The sequence below is a fragment of the Xenopus laevis genome, chromosome 6S, assembly GCF_017654675.1.
Source record: "Xenopus laevis strain J_2021 chromosome 6S, Xenopus_laevis_v10.1, whole genome shotgun sequence".
NCBI lineage: Eukaryota > Metazoa > Chordata > Amphibia > Anura > Pipidae > Xenopus > Xenopus laevis.
In genome coordinates, this window is record NC_054382.1 from 3,821,207 (window position 1) to 3,838,335 (window position 17,129).

General features: G+C 43.1%; 1 protein-coding gene across 4 annotated transcripts in view; it reads left to right on the forward strand.

Annotated features, from left to right (window-relative positions):
• Window positions 1-17,129, forward strand: part of setd2.S (SET domain containing 2 S homeolog) — a 51,082-nt gene that overhangs the window by 24,346 nt on the left and 9,607 nt on the right. For 2 of the 4 annotated variants that reach the window (XM_041567323.1, XM_041567325.1), the window contains exons 10-17: window positions 146-272; window positions 384-518; window positions 967-1,095; window positions 1,819-2,535; window positions 14,113-14,158; window positions 14,693-14,840; window positions 15,542-16,223; window positions 16,874-17,008. In XM_041567323.1, the coding sequence (XP_041423257.1) occupies window positions 146-272; window positions 384-518; window positions 967-1,095; window positions 1,819-2,535; window positions 14,113-14,158; window positions 14,693-14,840; window positions 15,542-16,223; window positions 16,874-17,008 (2,119 nt within the window). Of the gene's footprint in view, window positions 1-145; window positions 273-383; window positions 519-966; window positions 1,096-1,818; window positions 2,536-7,442; window positions 7,598-14,112; window positions 14,159-14,692; window positions 14,841-15,541; window positions 16,224-16,873; window positions 17,009-17,129 lie in introns of those variants that run through there. The other 2 variants (XM_041567324.1, XR_005962159.1) reach the window with 2 other exon arrangements.

Below are 17,129 nucleotides of genomic sequence, written 5' to 3' on the forward strand. Positions count from 1 at the left end.
CTTCAACTGTTTAAGGAATAACTTGGAATTCTTACTTCTCTTGGTCTCCCACTTGCAGTGATTCCACTCCCTGGTGTGGGCACATGAATCCAAAGACTGCCCAATTGTGACTTATCAGCTTGCAAACCCTCTTATTTATTTGCAGCAAAGAGGCCCAGAAGTGTTATTGTGGTGCCCCCAACTGCAGGGGCATTCTGGGAGGAGAAAACCGGGTCAGTGTTAGAGCGGCCGGAGGGAAGATGAAAAAGGAGCGGGCACGCAAGAAGGATATGGTAAATGTGCTAAATCTGGTTGCAGCAACATGTCACACTTTTTTGAGTCTTCATTTGTGCTAATTAGGGGTTTTGCCTGGTTGTTCTCTGAGCTGACTGCTGTTCTTTCAGGTTGATGGGGAGCTGGAGGCCCTGCTGGGAAATGGGGAAGGTCTCTCAGACAAAAATCAAGTGCTCAGCTTATCTCGGCTAATGGTCAGGATTGAGACCATAGAACAAAAACTGACCTGTCTTCGATTATTAAAGGTAAGTGGCTCCAACTAAAGGTGGCCATATACGATAAGATCCGCTCATTTCTCGCGGTCGCCAGATGAGCGTATCTTTCCCCGAAATGTCCACCAACGGCAGGGCAATATCCTTTGGCCCTAGAGCCAAACGATCGTATTATATGAAGGAAATGGGCAGACGAATTGTAGGAACAGCATCAACTATCCAATGCGGTCCTCGATCGCCGGAAAAATCGAACATTCCCTATTGATATCAGCCCGATTTTTGCCCAGATATCAATTGGGGAGATCCGTCGGACACCCCACGCATGGGCAGATAAGATGCCGAACCTGTCTAAATTACTGATATCGCCAGTTTTAATCTGCCCGTGTATGACCACCTTTACTGACAGTCAGAGGTCCCTCCTGATATCTTTTTGGCCATGTATGCACAAAAACTTTACTTTACACTTTTTTCTGCCTTACAGAACACCCAGTCGCAGTCCTGCCTGAAATGGTTCCTTGATTGCCACGGCTTGTCTGTCCTGTGGATCTGGATGGCAGAGTTGGGAGACAGCCGGGGCAACACCAATAACAACATTAAGCTGCAGCTAGAGGTTCGTGCATTCTTCTTATGGTCGCTCTTACCTAGGGAGCATTCTATTTATCAAGCCAACAATATTAGAGGTTTCAGAGCTTTAGCTATCCGTGTTGTACCAATTTACCAGGCTGCTCACTCTGGGAATTACTGTTGTTTGGTACTTTAAATGGATCTTGGTGGGCTTCTGATTGCTGGAATCTTAACCTTTCCCAGAATGCAGAGCTACTGTGTTTATTTTCGAAGCTTGAATGAGAATAGCCTAGTGAGTAATTTTGTGCTTGGCTGTGGATCAGCATTTTGATAAGCTGAAGGATACAAATATAAGCACTGCCCTGGCCTATCATTCATTACAGTGCCCTATCCCCATGCACAACATTGTTTACCAAGCTACACTGTTGAAGTTTGATCTTCTAGGCAAAAGAAGCCCCCCCTATAAGATATATTATATCATTCATCTGACACCCAACTCCTGCAGGAAGACAGCATGCAGAAAAACAGATGCTGAGGGGGGGATAGTGAACATAAACTTGCAGAAACAGTATAAAACTTTTTAATTGATTGTATTTTAGAAAGTTTCGTATTTCAGTATTTTAAAGCTAATATAACATTTTTATTTTTGTGATAGTTCCCCTTTTAGCAAGGGCTATGAAGGTTCTGCTGGGATATTGTCTTGCACATGACTCCTTGGCCCATAATATTTTTATATTCCATTTCTTTTACCTTTTTTCTCTTTGATTAGCTCATCAAAACCTTGGAAATGCTGCCTATTCCTAATAAAAATATGCTGGAGGAGAGCAAAATTCTTCCGATCATTCAGCGTTGGTCCCAGATAAAGACTGCAATCCCTCAGTTGAGTGAAGGAGATGGATACTCGAGTGAAAATACTTCCCGCGCGCACACACCTCTCAATACACCATCGAACTCCTCAGAACCAGCGGCCAAACTGAGCATTGAGATGGAAGGAGAAACTCCCAAAAAGCTTGTGCTCCGCAGGCTTAAAATTATAAGTGAGAACAGCATGGACAGCGCCAACTCTGATGCGGCCAGCGAAATAGAAGTGAAGGACGTGCCGGAGAAAACTGAAGGGCCATCCACGGTTGAACTGAAAGATGCTCCCTCGGCCAAACAGGAAGAGATTAAAGAGGAGTTTAAAACAGAAGGTGGGGCACCTACTACAATGAAAGAGGATCCAGCAGCCACTGAAGAACAGAAACCAGTAATTAAAACTGAGGGAGACCCAGGGCCAGATACATGCAAATCAGAGACCCAGGATGCGGAGAAGAAAGAAGGCAACGGAGGGAAGGTGGATGAGACCTCTGCTGTGGAAACCCCATCGCAAGATGAAGAGGAAGGGCTATCTGATGTGGAGAGTGAGAGGAGCCAGGAGCCTGCAGACAAGATTCTGGATATGAGTGATCTGGCTACCAAGCTTCTAGACTGCTGGAAAGATCTGAAGGTAAGAAAGTGACCATCACAAGACATAGCTCATTACTGTCACTGTTTCTGCTTCCTAGTAATGCAAAATGTACGACTGTCATTGTCATGTAAATCAGTCTGTTCTTTAGGGTCTGATGCTTAATGGCCGAATGCTCTGCGCTGTAACTGCTTTATTTTCGTATGACTTCCTGTAAGTTTGACCTCTAAAAGCTTTATAGAGGCCATGGTATTGTGGTTTATCTATAGACTCATACACATGACACATGATTGGGTCATGAAAGTGCCAATTAATATTCATATGTTATAGCTTGGGTCATGAAAGGGCCAAAAACAAAAGTGAATGTAACTGTTTTTTCATGTACTATTTTTTTGATTCGTTAAATGAGGAGGTTCCACCACAGTTCATGTCTTTAACTGCAAATCGGAGGCTGATTGGGTGATACTTGAGCTGGGATGGAATGAAAAGAATGTGAAAGCTATGGAAACCACAGCATGCTCTTTGTGCTTGCGTAAACTCATTATAGATTTGGCCACGTTATTTCACCATAATGTTATAGCTGACCCCCATGTGAGCAAGTATGCTAACTCTATACAGACCATCATAATGAGCTATTTGAGGCTGTCAAAACTCATATCTTCATGGAGTCACTTTCTATGGGCGTGGTGGGGGGTGGACTGGAATATCGCTATTCGTCCCATTTAAAGGTGATTTGTTATGTTCTTCTGGTGTGTGATTATTTTACCTGGGTTGTATCCAAATGGTTCTAAAGCCAGGGAGATCTTTGTGAGCCAGTTATAACTGATGGCAAGCTCCCTTCAACAAGACCCAGATAACTCAAAGTCTAACTCTAAAGGTGGCCATACACGGGCAGATTAAAGCTGCCGATAGTTGTCCTTTAGACCAATTCGCAAGCTTATCTGCTAGTGTTTGGGGGCTTCCGACAGGTCTACCTGATCGATATCAGGCTAAAAATCAGTCAGATATTGATCGGGCAGATTTGATTATTCCTGCAATTGAGGAATTGAGGAATCAGTCAGATATCGATCAGGCAGATTTGATTATTCCTGCAATTGAGGACCTCACCGGCTAGTTGACTAGTTGATACAGTCCCATGACCCGTCAGAGCTCATTTCATTGGTTGTAATCCGATCGTTTGGCCCTAGGCCAGAAGTTCGAATTAACCTTATCCCAGGTGTTTGTTCTCTGCAGGGTTTTAAGGGTAAGGCCACACTGGGCGTTTTGGGGAGATTTGGTCGCCTGATGACTAATTGCCTCGTCTTTGCGGTGACCAATCTCCCCAAACGCCTTCCCTCACTCTGCACTGGCTTAAAATGAAAAATTGCCGGCGCTAATCACATGCAGCGATCCGTTTTCCGAAGTTGCCCGAAGTTTGCCAGCGCAGAGTGAGGGAAGGCGTTTGGGGAGATTGGTCACCACAAAGATGAGGCGATTAGTCGCCAGGTGACCAAATCTCCCCAAAACGCCCAGTGTGGCCTTACCCTAAGGATAATGTTGCTACAATCCTGGTGAGATAATATTAAATGGGGGGCCTATCATGCACTGATTAGTTGCACTTCACTCTTGAAAGGTATAATGCTCTGCAAACGGGAGATGCCCACATTCAACATGATGTAGGTAGTTTAATCTGTTGATATGCATTACGTTCAATTTCCATTGGTGGCTGAACATCTCTTGCCGTGAATTACTATGTATGGATGTACGATTTCTGCTGAATTAATGAGGTACTGCCATAACTATAAATATGGGAACAAGTACTTGGTAGATGTTGGTAAATTTGTTCCATAATGAGGTTTTCTTGTTTCTTATATTTCATGGGGTTATTAATGAGCTCACCCTCTTGCATTTTCTTTAATTTTCTGTCATCACTGACAAGAACTTTATCTTTGCACATTCCGAAATCACTTACTCCTTAAATTGGCTTATTAGACCATGAATGCAGCTATAAACATGGACACTTGTGCCGTTTGGCTAACTAGCCTGAAGTGGTAAAAGGTAGAGCGTGTTTTTTTTATTTTTAATTTGATAGGATAATTCACCTAAGATTTTCTGTACTGATTCCTATAGTATCACAGGGCTAGTTCCATATATTATGGCCACAGAGCACAATGTAGTATAAATACAGTACCAGTTCCAAATATGACCCCAGAGCACAAGGTTGTATAAACATAGTGCCAATTCCATATATAACACCTTAAACCAAATGACGGTATAATTATAGGGGCACTTTTATGTATAATACCCTAGAACATATGGCAGGTTAAATACAGCGCAAATTCCGTGTATAATACCCCAGAAGAGAGAGAAATACAGTGCTAGGTACATGTCTAATATCTCAGAACACAAGGAGGATAAATACAGTGCCAATTTCATCCTGTTTGTTGTCAGCCATTAATTGGTGTTCTTTTGGGGAGTCTTAGGGCTTTAGCACACAGGCAGATTCGGGGATATTTAGTCGCCTGCCGACTAATCACCTCTTCTGCTGGGTTACAATCATCTCCCCAAACGCTATCCCCCTGCTTTCCGCCTGCTTTAATGAGAAAACGCCAGCGCCAATGCACTCGCGGCACTTCGACTTCCCAAGTTTCCTTGTGAGGCAACTTCAGGCGACTTCGGAAATTGAAGCGCCGCGAGTGCATTGTCGCTGGCGTTTTCTCATTATAGCAGGCGGAAGGCAGTTCGGGGAGATTGTCGCCCCGTAGAAGAGGCAATTAGTCGCCAGGCGTCTAAATCTCCCTGAATCTGCCCGTGTGCTAGCTCCCTAAAGGTGGCCATACACAGGCCTATATAAGCTGCCAACAGACCCATTGTATGGTGTCCTCCGACGGCCTTCCCCCGATCGATATATGGCCAAAAATAAGACAGGTTTAAAAATACAGATTAAGGAAGGACCACATCCGTTCTTTGAGTGGCCCTTGTTTTTACCACCTGAATTTTCTGTGTTGTGATCGGATTGTTGTGCCCTAGGGCCCACGATTGGATGAACCTAAAATTTCCCATTTCGCCAAAAAAGTGGATCTCTGCGAGTATGGCCACCTTTAGCCTTCAATAAAAATCATCCCTTGATTGATTTTTTTGACAAACTAGATAGTGGACTTACAGTACAGTCGTTCAAAAGTCTCCCTATACTACAGTCTGGTACAATGTGTGTGGATTGTGGGTATGTGTCAAATTGCTGGTAACCGCATAATCTTTTACACCTTTCTGGCCCCTGTCCTCACTTAGATTTAGATGGTATCACTTACACTTTTATCAAGAGCAGAGATTAGATCGGCTGGTATTTCCAAGGTATAAATGTGGGTCTACCAGATTAGGACAATGCAGGTCACTATCTCAAAGTGCCCTAAATGCCATTATGGTCCAGCGGGTGCAGTTGTTATTGTTGATTCAATTGAAATCACACGGAAGCTGAGAGTGAAAAAATTCCCAAGCCAATCTCCATGCTGTCGATAAGATACATTCAACGTAAGTTGCACCACATTATATTTGTTTGTTGTCCTCACTAGCTCTAGAATGGTTTAGTGTCAGACTGGACCATCTTGGGCCCACCAGAGAACCTAACATCCAGGATCCATTCCTACAGTGTTTGAGTTTTTAATAGGGTCATGGTGGAAGCAGGAAAGCAATGATGTTAATTTCCCAGATTGGAGCCCATGTCTTGCGCTCGCCAGGAGATCCTCATACTCTGATCAGCCAGTCTGACCCTGGTAGTGACATCACTGGGGCTCTTGTTTGCCCCAGCTTTGTGAATGATGCTGAAATGTGTTTTTTTGCAGAGAGGACCTAAGCCTAAACTGCAAAATTTATCAGATCAGTTTCTGGCCATCATATAAGCCCCCCCCTTTCCAACACTGCAAGGAGGTTTTGTTTAGGGTCACACTGATACATTTGTATGGTGTCTCTCTCATTAGTCTGTAAGAAACATTTGTCTTGATAAATTGTGCTCTTGTGTTCTTGATTCTAATTGTTTTAAGGAAAACCATTTTATTTTGTGTTCTACCACTCCAAGAATAGAAAGTATTACATTTTGAGCTCTTTTAACTAAAATTGCCCCAAAAACCTTGCAATCGTCACCTAGCAGGTAGCCTTTTGTTTTAGTGTCTTGGTACTTGCTTGGTAGTGGGTTGATGGACCTGACAGGGAACTTCACTGAGGACCAAGCTGTGATTGGGCTAGGGTACGACTACCGCTTATTGGTAACACAGACCCTGACCTTGGAGGATATATGGAAAACGTATCTAAAGGATGGTTATTCTATATTTATGCAAATCCCAGTTCTGTGTATGCGATTCTGTTGTGCTCAATCTGGAAACTCCGCTGCTGCTGCTCAGGAATTTCAACTAAGACCCAAGATTATTGAAATCAGATGGCACTCGCGCTGCAAAATGTGCTTGCTTTTGGTTTCATTGAGATCTAGGCACAACGTTTCGCGGGGTCAGCTCCCTTTCTCAAAGGAATGGGGGTTAACCCCCCCCCCCGAAACGTTTTGTGGAGATCTCAATAAACCAAAAAGCAAGCACATTTTGCAGCATCAGTGCCATCTGATTTCAATAATCTTGGTTATTCTATATTTGCAGTGTTGGGCGCATATTGTTCTGTTAGTGTCTGGCAATGAGGGAGAGCTAGCGAAGAAAGCCCCTTTTGAAAGAAACCACGTAGTCGCTACAATTCTTTGGCCAACTGTAGGCACGCAGGATAGAAGTGGATCACATGAACACTGTTTAGTCGACAGTAGAGCCCATCAGTTTTATTTAATATGCTATTGAATAGTGACCCTGTGCTCTGCACTGGGAGGGTGAAGCAGTAAGCGGTCATGTAAGGGTTAATGCTCATGTTTTACCCTTGCATTGTGGCAATTTTCCAGTTGAGCCTTGTAACTTGTGAACCCTTTCCATCTGGCTTCTCAGGGCAGCAAGGATCTTGCTAAACTCACCAGCGACCCCTTCATTTTCTCAACACTACACTCACCAGTGCTGAAGAAGGGCGAGAAAGTAGCCAGTGCCTTCTGTGGAGAAGCGGCAAGACTCAAGGGGAAGTCCGATGGTGCATGAGAATATTCTAGGTGAATAGTGGAAAGAGGAGGCTAAGTGACAAACATTTTATGCACACACAATTCTGGTCTTTATCACCATCTCTCTGTTAAGGGAAGAGATTGTGATAGAGCCAGTGACAACTCTGCAGCCAATGATGTTGACAAACACTTATATATCATCTGTAAAGAAGACACGTTTGATACACGCGGGTTACATTTTCGGCAAAAGGACAAAGTTTCTTGCCAACGTGCCGAAAACGTATCCCCAAGACTCTAGCACAGCCTACAACAACCAGGTTCCTACTGATAAGAAGAAATCTCCATGAGCCAGAAGAGGGCAGTGATGGAGGTGCTGGTGTTGAGAACCTACTGCATTGCTTCGTTGTTTTAATCTTAAAGTGATCAGGGGCAGAATATAAGAGACGTCTTAAAGTTACAATATGATGGTTGTGGACACCTAAACCTACAAACTTAATGTTCTCAGAACAAGTCTTCTGCTAAGAGGCTGTTAACAAAATGAAGACATCAAGGTGCATTTTACTTGGGTTGTTTCTCCTTTGGTTAATGGCCCTAGCTTCACTCTTTGCCTATGTATTTTAGGAAAGAAGTCTGTTACCCCCTTCTCCTGTTTTCCATAAAGGGGCTATCTGCTTTTATTGCCCTTTTTATTCATCAGTAATACTGAACAGATGTTCACAAGTTCCTTATCACGTTTATATCCATCATTTCTTACAAAAAGGCAGCACAGTTGTAGCCGAATGGACCAGGATAGTCTTATAGTTTTGGAGGATAGTCTACCAAAAGTATCTTGCATTGTGTTAATGGGAATAGTTGACAAATAGTCTGTGCCATCTCCAGGAATATTGCACTTTCATATAAGAGAGGTTTTCCCCTGTACTAAGCTAAATTCAGCATGTGCATATATAGTGAGGGAATATGAGACACACTTTGGTTTTGAGATGAACTTACTACCTTCCTGCTTCAAACTGAACTCCCATAAAATCTGTCTTTATGGCAGTTAATTAGATGGCTGTATAAAAAAACATGCCTTCTGCTGCATGCATGGCTTTCTCTTTGGCCTGGCACGGTATGGATTTTGTGTCCATTGTTGCAGGGGAGGACATGTGGTGACCATATTGTGAGATGCTTCTGGTGTGCTCTTGGTCTTTGGGAAAGTGAAGAGATTGTTCTATATGACGAGGAACTTGGATGGCTGCCTTCTTAGCTTGCTCTGGGCCTTGCCAAGATTCTTTGATTGAGAATTCCTTCCAACACTTGAATTTCCTCCACCTGGGTTAAAGCGTTTTAACCCCTTTTAAAAACCTTAAAAAGTATATTACTCTGCAGCCATGTGGGACATTATTGGTTGAAGGTAGTTGAAAAAGCTTATTGAGAACAGGAATGTATTTCAAAGTCTGGAAGGTTTTCCTTTTTCTCGTTGCGTGGTTGCATGGGGTTTTGTGTTGGATTCTATTAGAGTTATCTGTTTTGTGTAGCAGCTTGTCCAATAATTCCACCATCCCTGTAGCAGAATTTGGCAAGGAAATAGTCCCTGATCTCTGTGATTTCTCTCTGTAACTGCATCTTCTAGCCAAGTAGAACTGTACTTTATTTATAAAGTGCCAACAAGTCGGGGGGGGGGGGGGGGGTTGGAGAGAAAGTCTGTGCAAATCTGATGTAGTTACACATTAATACAAGCAAAGTAAAATACACATATTCCTGTGAATATAATATGCAAGGACACACAGCCTGCTTAAAGGACAAGTAACACTAAAAAATGTTAAGTTAAAAATGTATTCCTCCCCACTACCATAATACGGCTATCCTGAACAAAGTTAGTTATCTTTAATATTATTATATAAATAATGCAATAAAATCTCAGTTCCGGTTTGTTTTAAAAAGGCGATGTGGCAACCTGCACTTATGTGCGAGCTCCAATGTCCTGCTAGCTGGCTTCTTTTTTAAAACCGGAAGTTTTAAAAAATGAAGGCTGCAATGAAGGCTGCAGACAAGTCAGCCATAAATATGTCAAGGACCAAAGAAAACCCAGACAAAGTCAGTGCGTTCAAGTTCTCCATCCTTTACTGTTCGCAGCTCTTAGGGAAAAAATCAGGATAACCAAGAGGGTTGCACATACTACTGATCAAACTCTTAAAGGAGAATTCAACCCCTTATTAAAAAAAAACCCTACCCTACATAGACCCCCTTCTCTCCTCCCCCCAGCCTAGCTGCTACCCCGGCTAAATGCCCCTAACTTTTTACTTACCCCTCGGTGCAGATTTTGTCCAGCGGAGTTCACGTCAGCCATCTTCTGCTCTCTGGTTGAATTTTCCTTTAATTCATTATCCATGTTTTATATCTCTTATCTTCCTTTAGGGGCAGTGAAAGAGAGTATAGTTACTGGAAAACAGTGTGGAAAGTCGATCTTTGACCAATAATACCCGGGTGGTCAAATCAGGGTCATGTGATCTTTTAGGCCTTCGATTGGATGGGATAGGAGAATGCAGTGCTTGCCTGATGGGATTCTTCCATAAATTCTAATCAGTATTGACGTCCTGACTTTTATAATTTAGTGAAGGAGGCGTTTTGGCCCTATACAGTACATGGATCCGTAAAAGTGGCCTTGTCTGTACCAGTATGAGCAGTTTTAGTGCACGCATGTGGGGAAGAGATTTTATATGGCAGGGCCGCAAAACTTGTTTAGAAAATTACTAGTGAGTCAAACTTTTTGCAGGGTTTTGCCATGAAAATGATGCCCATAGACCCCTGCATTAGACTGTGGTGCCTTCTGATGTATTTTAATGCCCAGTGACAACCTCCAGTATCTCAGTGTAGCTCTGGATTCATTTAGAGATTTAACTATAAATATAACCATTTCCTCATGACCATACTTTCCAAGATTTGTCCAAAGACGAATGAGGCCATGCCCCAGATCCACCCAACTTGGGCACAACTGTTGTCCCTATTTGTGTAAAATCAGATTTAGAGGATCACATAGCTCCCAATGGCCTGATGTTGTTGCCTGTTCATTATACAGATAAAATAACTTTGTTCCACGCATGTGCTCGACAGGAGCCAATAATTTCAAAATGCAGGTATGGGATCCATTATTCAGATAAACATTACCCAGTAAGCTTCAAATTATGTGATGGCATCTCCCTAGGGTTGCCACATGTCCGGGTCAAAACTGCCTCCCTGTTTTCTAAATTAAGAAAAACCGGGCAGGTTTCGCTGAGATTGATGCGTCTCCAAGACTCCATTTTATCCAAATAATCCAAAATTTAAAAAAATATTCCCGTTTTCGCTGAAATAATAAAACAGCACTTTGATACTTGGTACTTGATCCCAGCTGCGATATAATTAACCCTTCTTTGAAATAAAACCAGCCTATTGGGTTTATTTAACGTTTAATTGATTTTCTAGTAGACTTAAGGTATGAAGATCCAAATTACAGAAAGATCTGTTATCCAGGAAACCAGAGGTTCTAAACATTCTGCATAACCGGTCCCATAGCCGTGATTGAGAAGAAAGAATGCCCGGTAGCATGGTTATGGGGATATAGTTGTAGGCCCTGTGCCAGTCATGTTCCTGTGCTGAGATTTGTGAATGATATATCATTTCTTTACAACATAATTGTGCTGACATGATATAAATCACATAATCCTGTGGGCTGTAAGGGGAAATCACCCTGATATTCCTCATGAAATAATCAGCCGCACTTCTCTGCCTCATGGAGTCCTTTTGTGTGAGGAGAATCCCTCAAGTTTAGTCACATGGTTACATTGGTGCATTATGGGAGTGTTGAGGCTGGGGCGGAGACGAAGCTGAGGAAACGTACTCTTTGAAATTATTTGATTAATCTCACACAAAAGGCTGGAAATGATAATAAGACACCGTTGTTTTCTTTTGAATAAGGCAACTTTTCACTTTGTGTGTTTACTTTCCCTCATAAAAGTGATGTCCCGTGCATTGATGTGAGCAGCTTCCCGTCCGTGTGTTCTGGGACTCTGCCAGCGGGAATAGGCAAAGGGTTAAAATGTTTGAGAGAATTCTGAGAAACTTCTAGGCTTGGCAGGAAGCCTTGGGCATGTTGTGCTGTCTGTTGCCACGGTTACCCAGGAGGAAGCCATTTTAGCAACCGGAATGGAACAGTGAATGTGTGTGACAGGCCCTTAATTGTAACCGATATTCCTACTCCGTCATAATGGCTGAAATGATGTCACAAATGCAGCCGTGTATCTCTTAAGGCATTCATTGATTGCGGCCTTTGCTGAACTCGCAGCATTAGGGAAGGTTTTAGTGAGATTCTATACTAAGGGGCAATCTCCCACCTCGTCCATTTTGACTTGAATTCAGAGGAACCTATTAGTTTTATTTGTGAACAACATATGCTTGATATTGAAGCTAAACAGGGCAGATAGACAAATTCCAGCAAAACAGACTTTTCCCAATTAGTCCAGTCATTTTTAGAAAATCTAGAAACCCTAATGCCCTGCATAATGAATTCCTGTTTATATGTTAGCTAAGCTGAAGGTGAAGGAGCGGGTTGTTTATACAGAAATCCTATCTCTTTTGAAACTAACTCGGCTGACTGCAGGAAGAGGCTTATGGCACATGGAAGATATTCTTTGCTGGCATTAGTCAGCTGGTTTTTCTGCCCAAAATTCACCTGGAAGTTTCCATTAGAACCAAAGTCCGGTTCTCTGTGGGGTTTGGGTGGTACTTTGCCGACTAAAGCTGGTCATAGAAGTGGAGATTTTTAAAAGATCAGATCCTCATCGTGAGACCACGATCTTCTCAGAACGATCGTATGAATTTACAATCAACTAAAAGACCAATTTGGCAGGAAAACAAAAGGGAGCTGCTTGTCCCTGCAAACATAGATACATTGCACTGGGGCCGACAAAGATTTTTTGACCTGTCCGATCAATTTCCTGACAGATGTCGGCCGAAAAATCGTAAGATGTACGATCGTTTGAATCCCACTAACCGCACGATAATTTCGAAGGATTGGTCGGGCTTCCCTAAAATCGGTCGTTCGGCAAGAAGAATCGTCGCGTCTATGGGGAGACTATGCCTCGTGTACTATGAGCATTAGAGATAAAAACAAATAAAGATTATTGTAAATGAGAAATCATGCTGTTATTTGTCCCAAGTTGAAGAAACCTGTACGCGAATACTTCCCTTTTAATAGGGTTATAGTGACTTTATTTTCCCTTTAACTGATCATCAATACATACCCGAGTAATTGATTCTGCTCAGTAGCCATTTTTATTTGCATATTGGATTATCAGTAGGAGCAGCCGTAATTGCTCACCAATAGAGTCTAACAAAACAGCGGCCTGCTTACCGTATATTCTCAAGTATAAGCAGAGTTTTTCAGCCCCCAAAATATGCTGAAAAACTCTACCTCGGTTTATACTCGGGTCGCAAAAACGGTCGCCGGCGCCTTAGAATATTCGCCGGCGCCTTAGAATATTGGCCGGCGCCTTAGAATATTGGCCGGCGCCTTAGAATATTGGCCGGCGCCTTAGAATATTGGCCGGCGCCTTAGAATATTGGCCGGCGCCTTAGAATATTGGCCGGCGCCTTAGAATATTGGCCGGCGCCTTAGAATATTGGCCGGCGCCTTAGAATATTGGCCGGCGCCTTAGAATATTGGCCGGCGCCTTAGCATATTGGCCGGCGCCTTAGCATATTGGCCGGCGCCTTAGAATATTGGCCGGCGCCTTAGAATATTGGCCGGCGCCTTAGAATATTTGCCGGCGCCTAAGAATATTTGCCGGCGCTTTAGAATATTCGTCGGCGCCTAAGAATATTCGCCAGCGCTCAGAATAGTAGCCGGCGCCTAAGAATAGTCATCCAAAAACGAGATTGAAACTTACCAGAAGCTGTTGCATTTCTCACCCTCGGCTTATACTCGAGTCAATAAGCTTTCCCAGTTTTTGGAGGTAAAATTAGGTACCTCGGCTTATACTCGGGACGGCTTATACTCGAGTATATACGGTATTAGGGGAAATGTTTGAATGCTTGCTCGGCATTAATGAGGCAACTTCCGCACCATTTTTTTTTTTTTTTTTTTTTTTTTTAGAAAGCAAAATATATTCTGTAGAAAGTATACTGGTTGTGTGTAACCATAATTGCTCCTGATAGCAGTGTCTGTCCTATGGGTCTGACTCTTGAAACACTGTAGCAGAAGTCAGCCTTGCGTGTTTCTTTACTGGTCTGTTTATCAGCTGGCTTCTGCTGATTTGTTTTAGCAGTCACAACCAGCAGTGCAGAAAATGTGAGCAGACAGGTGCTGCTTTCAGTAGCACTTACATTTACACATAACCTTTGAGATTGAGGAACAATTAATTGTATTTGGGGATGTTGATTTTCTCTTTTCATTTGTTTGGACAAATATATATTATTGGGGATTAAAGGAACACTATATTTGCATGTATATTTATAATGATCTGTTGCATTCACCATCTATAATAATGAATCCCTCTAAATTGCTGATAAGCCCCAGCATGAACGTGTGTGTCTTTGTCTCCCTGCAGGAGGTGTATCGCATTCCAAAGAAAATTCAAGTGGAGAAGGAGAACCGTAAGTGTTCGGATTGATGTGGGGTAGGGAATCTGAAGCTTTCCAGGTACCTTGGCCCAAAATATGTATCTATTTAGGTGTGGTGCTGTTTTTTTCCAGTGCTGTGTAAAAAATTTTGGGCCTGAAATATTAAATTGGAGTTCAGAGGGGTAAGTTTAAAGGGTTTAAATGTGTTGGTGTAAACTTATTCAGAAGTGGTCCTGAGCACGTTTGACGTTTACATTAATTTTCTATTTTCAGTGGTTTTTGAGCTATTGGCAGTTTTATACTGCTAGACAGGCTTCAGCTCAGCAGCTTTTTGTCGGGGGTCCTGTCGATGGACTTTATATGTACTTCCTGGATTCAGTTAACTCTTGGTTTGCTGATCTTAAAGATTGCTATTAGCATTCTTAAAAAACAAATTTCTCATAAGTAGAAAATAAATGTATATTGTAAAAGTGCTCAGAGAAGCATCCTGAGTAAGTTTGCATCAGTACTTTAAAATCCCTTCAAGTGAATCATAGGCTTTTATTAATAGAGTTCTTCCTCATTTAGATGATCGCTGGAGAGACTCATCAGGCTCCACTTACACAACTCCAACCCACAAGAGTAGAGAGCGAGATCTGGACCGGCAGAGCCAGAGGAAGCGCAAGCAATCGCCATCTCCACCAGCATTTTATGGTTCCAAGCGGGTAGAAGACAGGTAAGAACAAATAGACTTTTTCCCCTCATAATACATGAGTGATACTCGGTTCCCTGTATAACTCAGCCTGCAGCCTTGTGCCTTTATATGGTCACAGAACAACCCCTCAGTGACCTCTAATATCCTTATCATTTACAGTAGGGGGTACATTATCCCTTATAATACATGAGTGATACTCAGAGTTCCCTGTATAACTCAGCCTGCAGCCTTGTGCCTTTATATGGTCACAGAACAACCCCTCAGTGACTTCTAATATCCTTATCATTTACAGTAGGGGGTACATTATCCCTTATAATACATGAGTGATACTCAGAGTTCCCTGTATAACTCAGCCTGCAGCCTTGTGCCTTTATATGGTCACAGAACAACCCCTCAGTGACTTCTAATATCCTTATCATTTACAGTAGGGGGTACATTATCCCTTATAATACATGAGTGATACTCAGAGTTTCCAGTTTAACTCTGCCTGTGCAGCTAGTTCATTTAAAAGCATTTACTAGTTAATAGGAACGTGCTGTTTTGGAAATGGGAGATAACATGCTAGAATGGTCCTCCACGCTGTGTGTTCATTGCCCTCTAGTGTTAGTGCTGAGGGTTACACCTCTCAGACTGTGTTGGAGCTCCATGTAGAGGTGGTAAATGTAACGGCCTGAAGTGAAACAGCAGTGGGCAGGAGTATTAAAATCTGTGCGTTCCATTAGTAGGTATGACACCCCGACATCCTCCAAGAAGAAGGGGCGGCTGCAGGACCGTAACAAGCTGAGCACGGAAGAGCGCAGGAAGTTGTTTGAACAGGAAGTGGCTCAGAAAGAGGCTCAAAAGCAACAGCAGCAGATGCAAAACATGGGCATTGCTTCCCCCATGCCTTATGAGTCTATTCCCTATGGTGCACATCCTCCTCCTCCTCCTCCATTCATTGCTTATCCCCAGGGGTACCCTTTGCAGCCTTTTCTAGATCCCACAAATCCGAATGCTGGCAAAGTGCTATTGCCAACTCCACCCCTGGACGCTATGCCATCTCCAAACAACTTTGACCCTTCGCAGGGGATGCTGGTTAATCCTGGTCTGATGCCTCCCCAACCGGTTTCTGTGGTGCAACATGCAGCAACCCCCATGGACGTTCCTACACAGCAGTATGTCCCCCAGGGAGAAACCATGGTCCCTCAGGAAACAAATGTGGCTGTTCTTCCAGTGCCTGCACCTACCCCTGTGCCCTCTCAGAGCTATGGAGTTTGGGACCCCAATCAGCAGGCAGTGACATTGCAACAATCCCAATATCCACCTGCACCTTCACAGGCAGCTATTTATTACCAAGGTCAGACTTGCCAGCCAATGTATGGTGTGCCAGCAGCCTATGCACAGCCTCCCCCACCCGTTCTACCGGTAAGCACTCTGTTTCATTGTGCTGTACATGTTCTATGGACTTTGTTGCAATCTTATCATTTGCTCTTTATCAGTAAAACATATGAATACTTTGTCAGTTAATGCAGCCATTTTGCACACAAATTGGGGTATACTTATCAAAGAGTGAAGTTAGAGATCGCCACAGTCCTCTAGCGTGAAATACCGCCTCTCTCCAATCATTGTGATTGTGATTTTTGAAGGCGTATTTATCAAATGGTGAACTTTCACTTTCTCCTTTCATAAATATGCCTTAACAAACCCCATAGAAATGACTGGAGAGTGGCGGAATTTCACTCGAGCGGGCTGTGGCATTCTAAATAAATTAGGGATGCACTGAGATTCGGCCAGGATTCAGCCTTTTTCAGCAGGATTCTGCCCGGCCGAACCGAATCCTAATTTGCATATGCAAATTAGGTGGTGCATATGCAAATTAGGGGTGGGGAAGGAAATCGTGTGACTTTTCGTCACAAAACAAGGAAGGGAAAATGTTTTCCTAAAATAGTGGATTCGGTGCATCCCTAAAATAAATCTACCCCATCTAGCGCTCAGCAGCTAATTTGGTTGAAAATCACAAAACTGTGTTTGGCTGCTTGGAGTAAAATAAGCTGAATTTTTTTTTTCCCTTCCAGACCTACACACAAGCAGGCTTGTCATACCTCACAGGCCAGCAGATCTATGCCCCTCACCCACCTGGCATGGTATTGCAGCAGGGTCCTGCAGTGACTACCATTGTGGCTCCCGGACAACCTCCAGCAATGCAGCAGGTTAGTGACGTTTTACTAAACTGTTTTACTAAACTGTCATACCACCTTTATCTGTGTCATCGGCATATAATGCCCCTATGCTTATCTATTTCCACCCTCCTGCTCCTTACAAATGATTTCT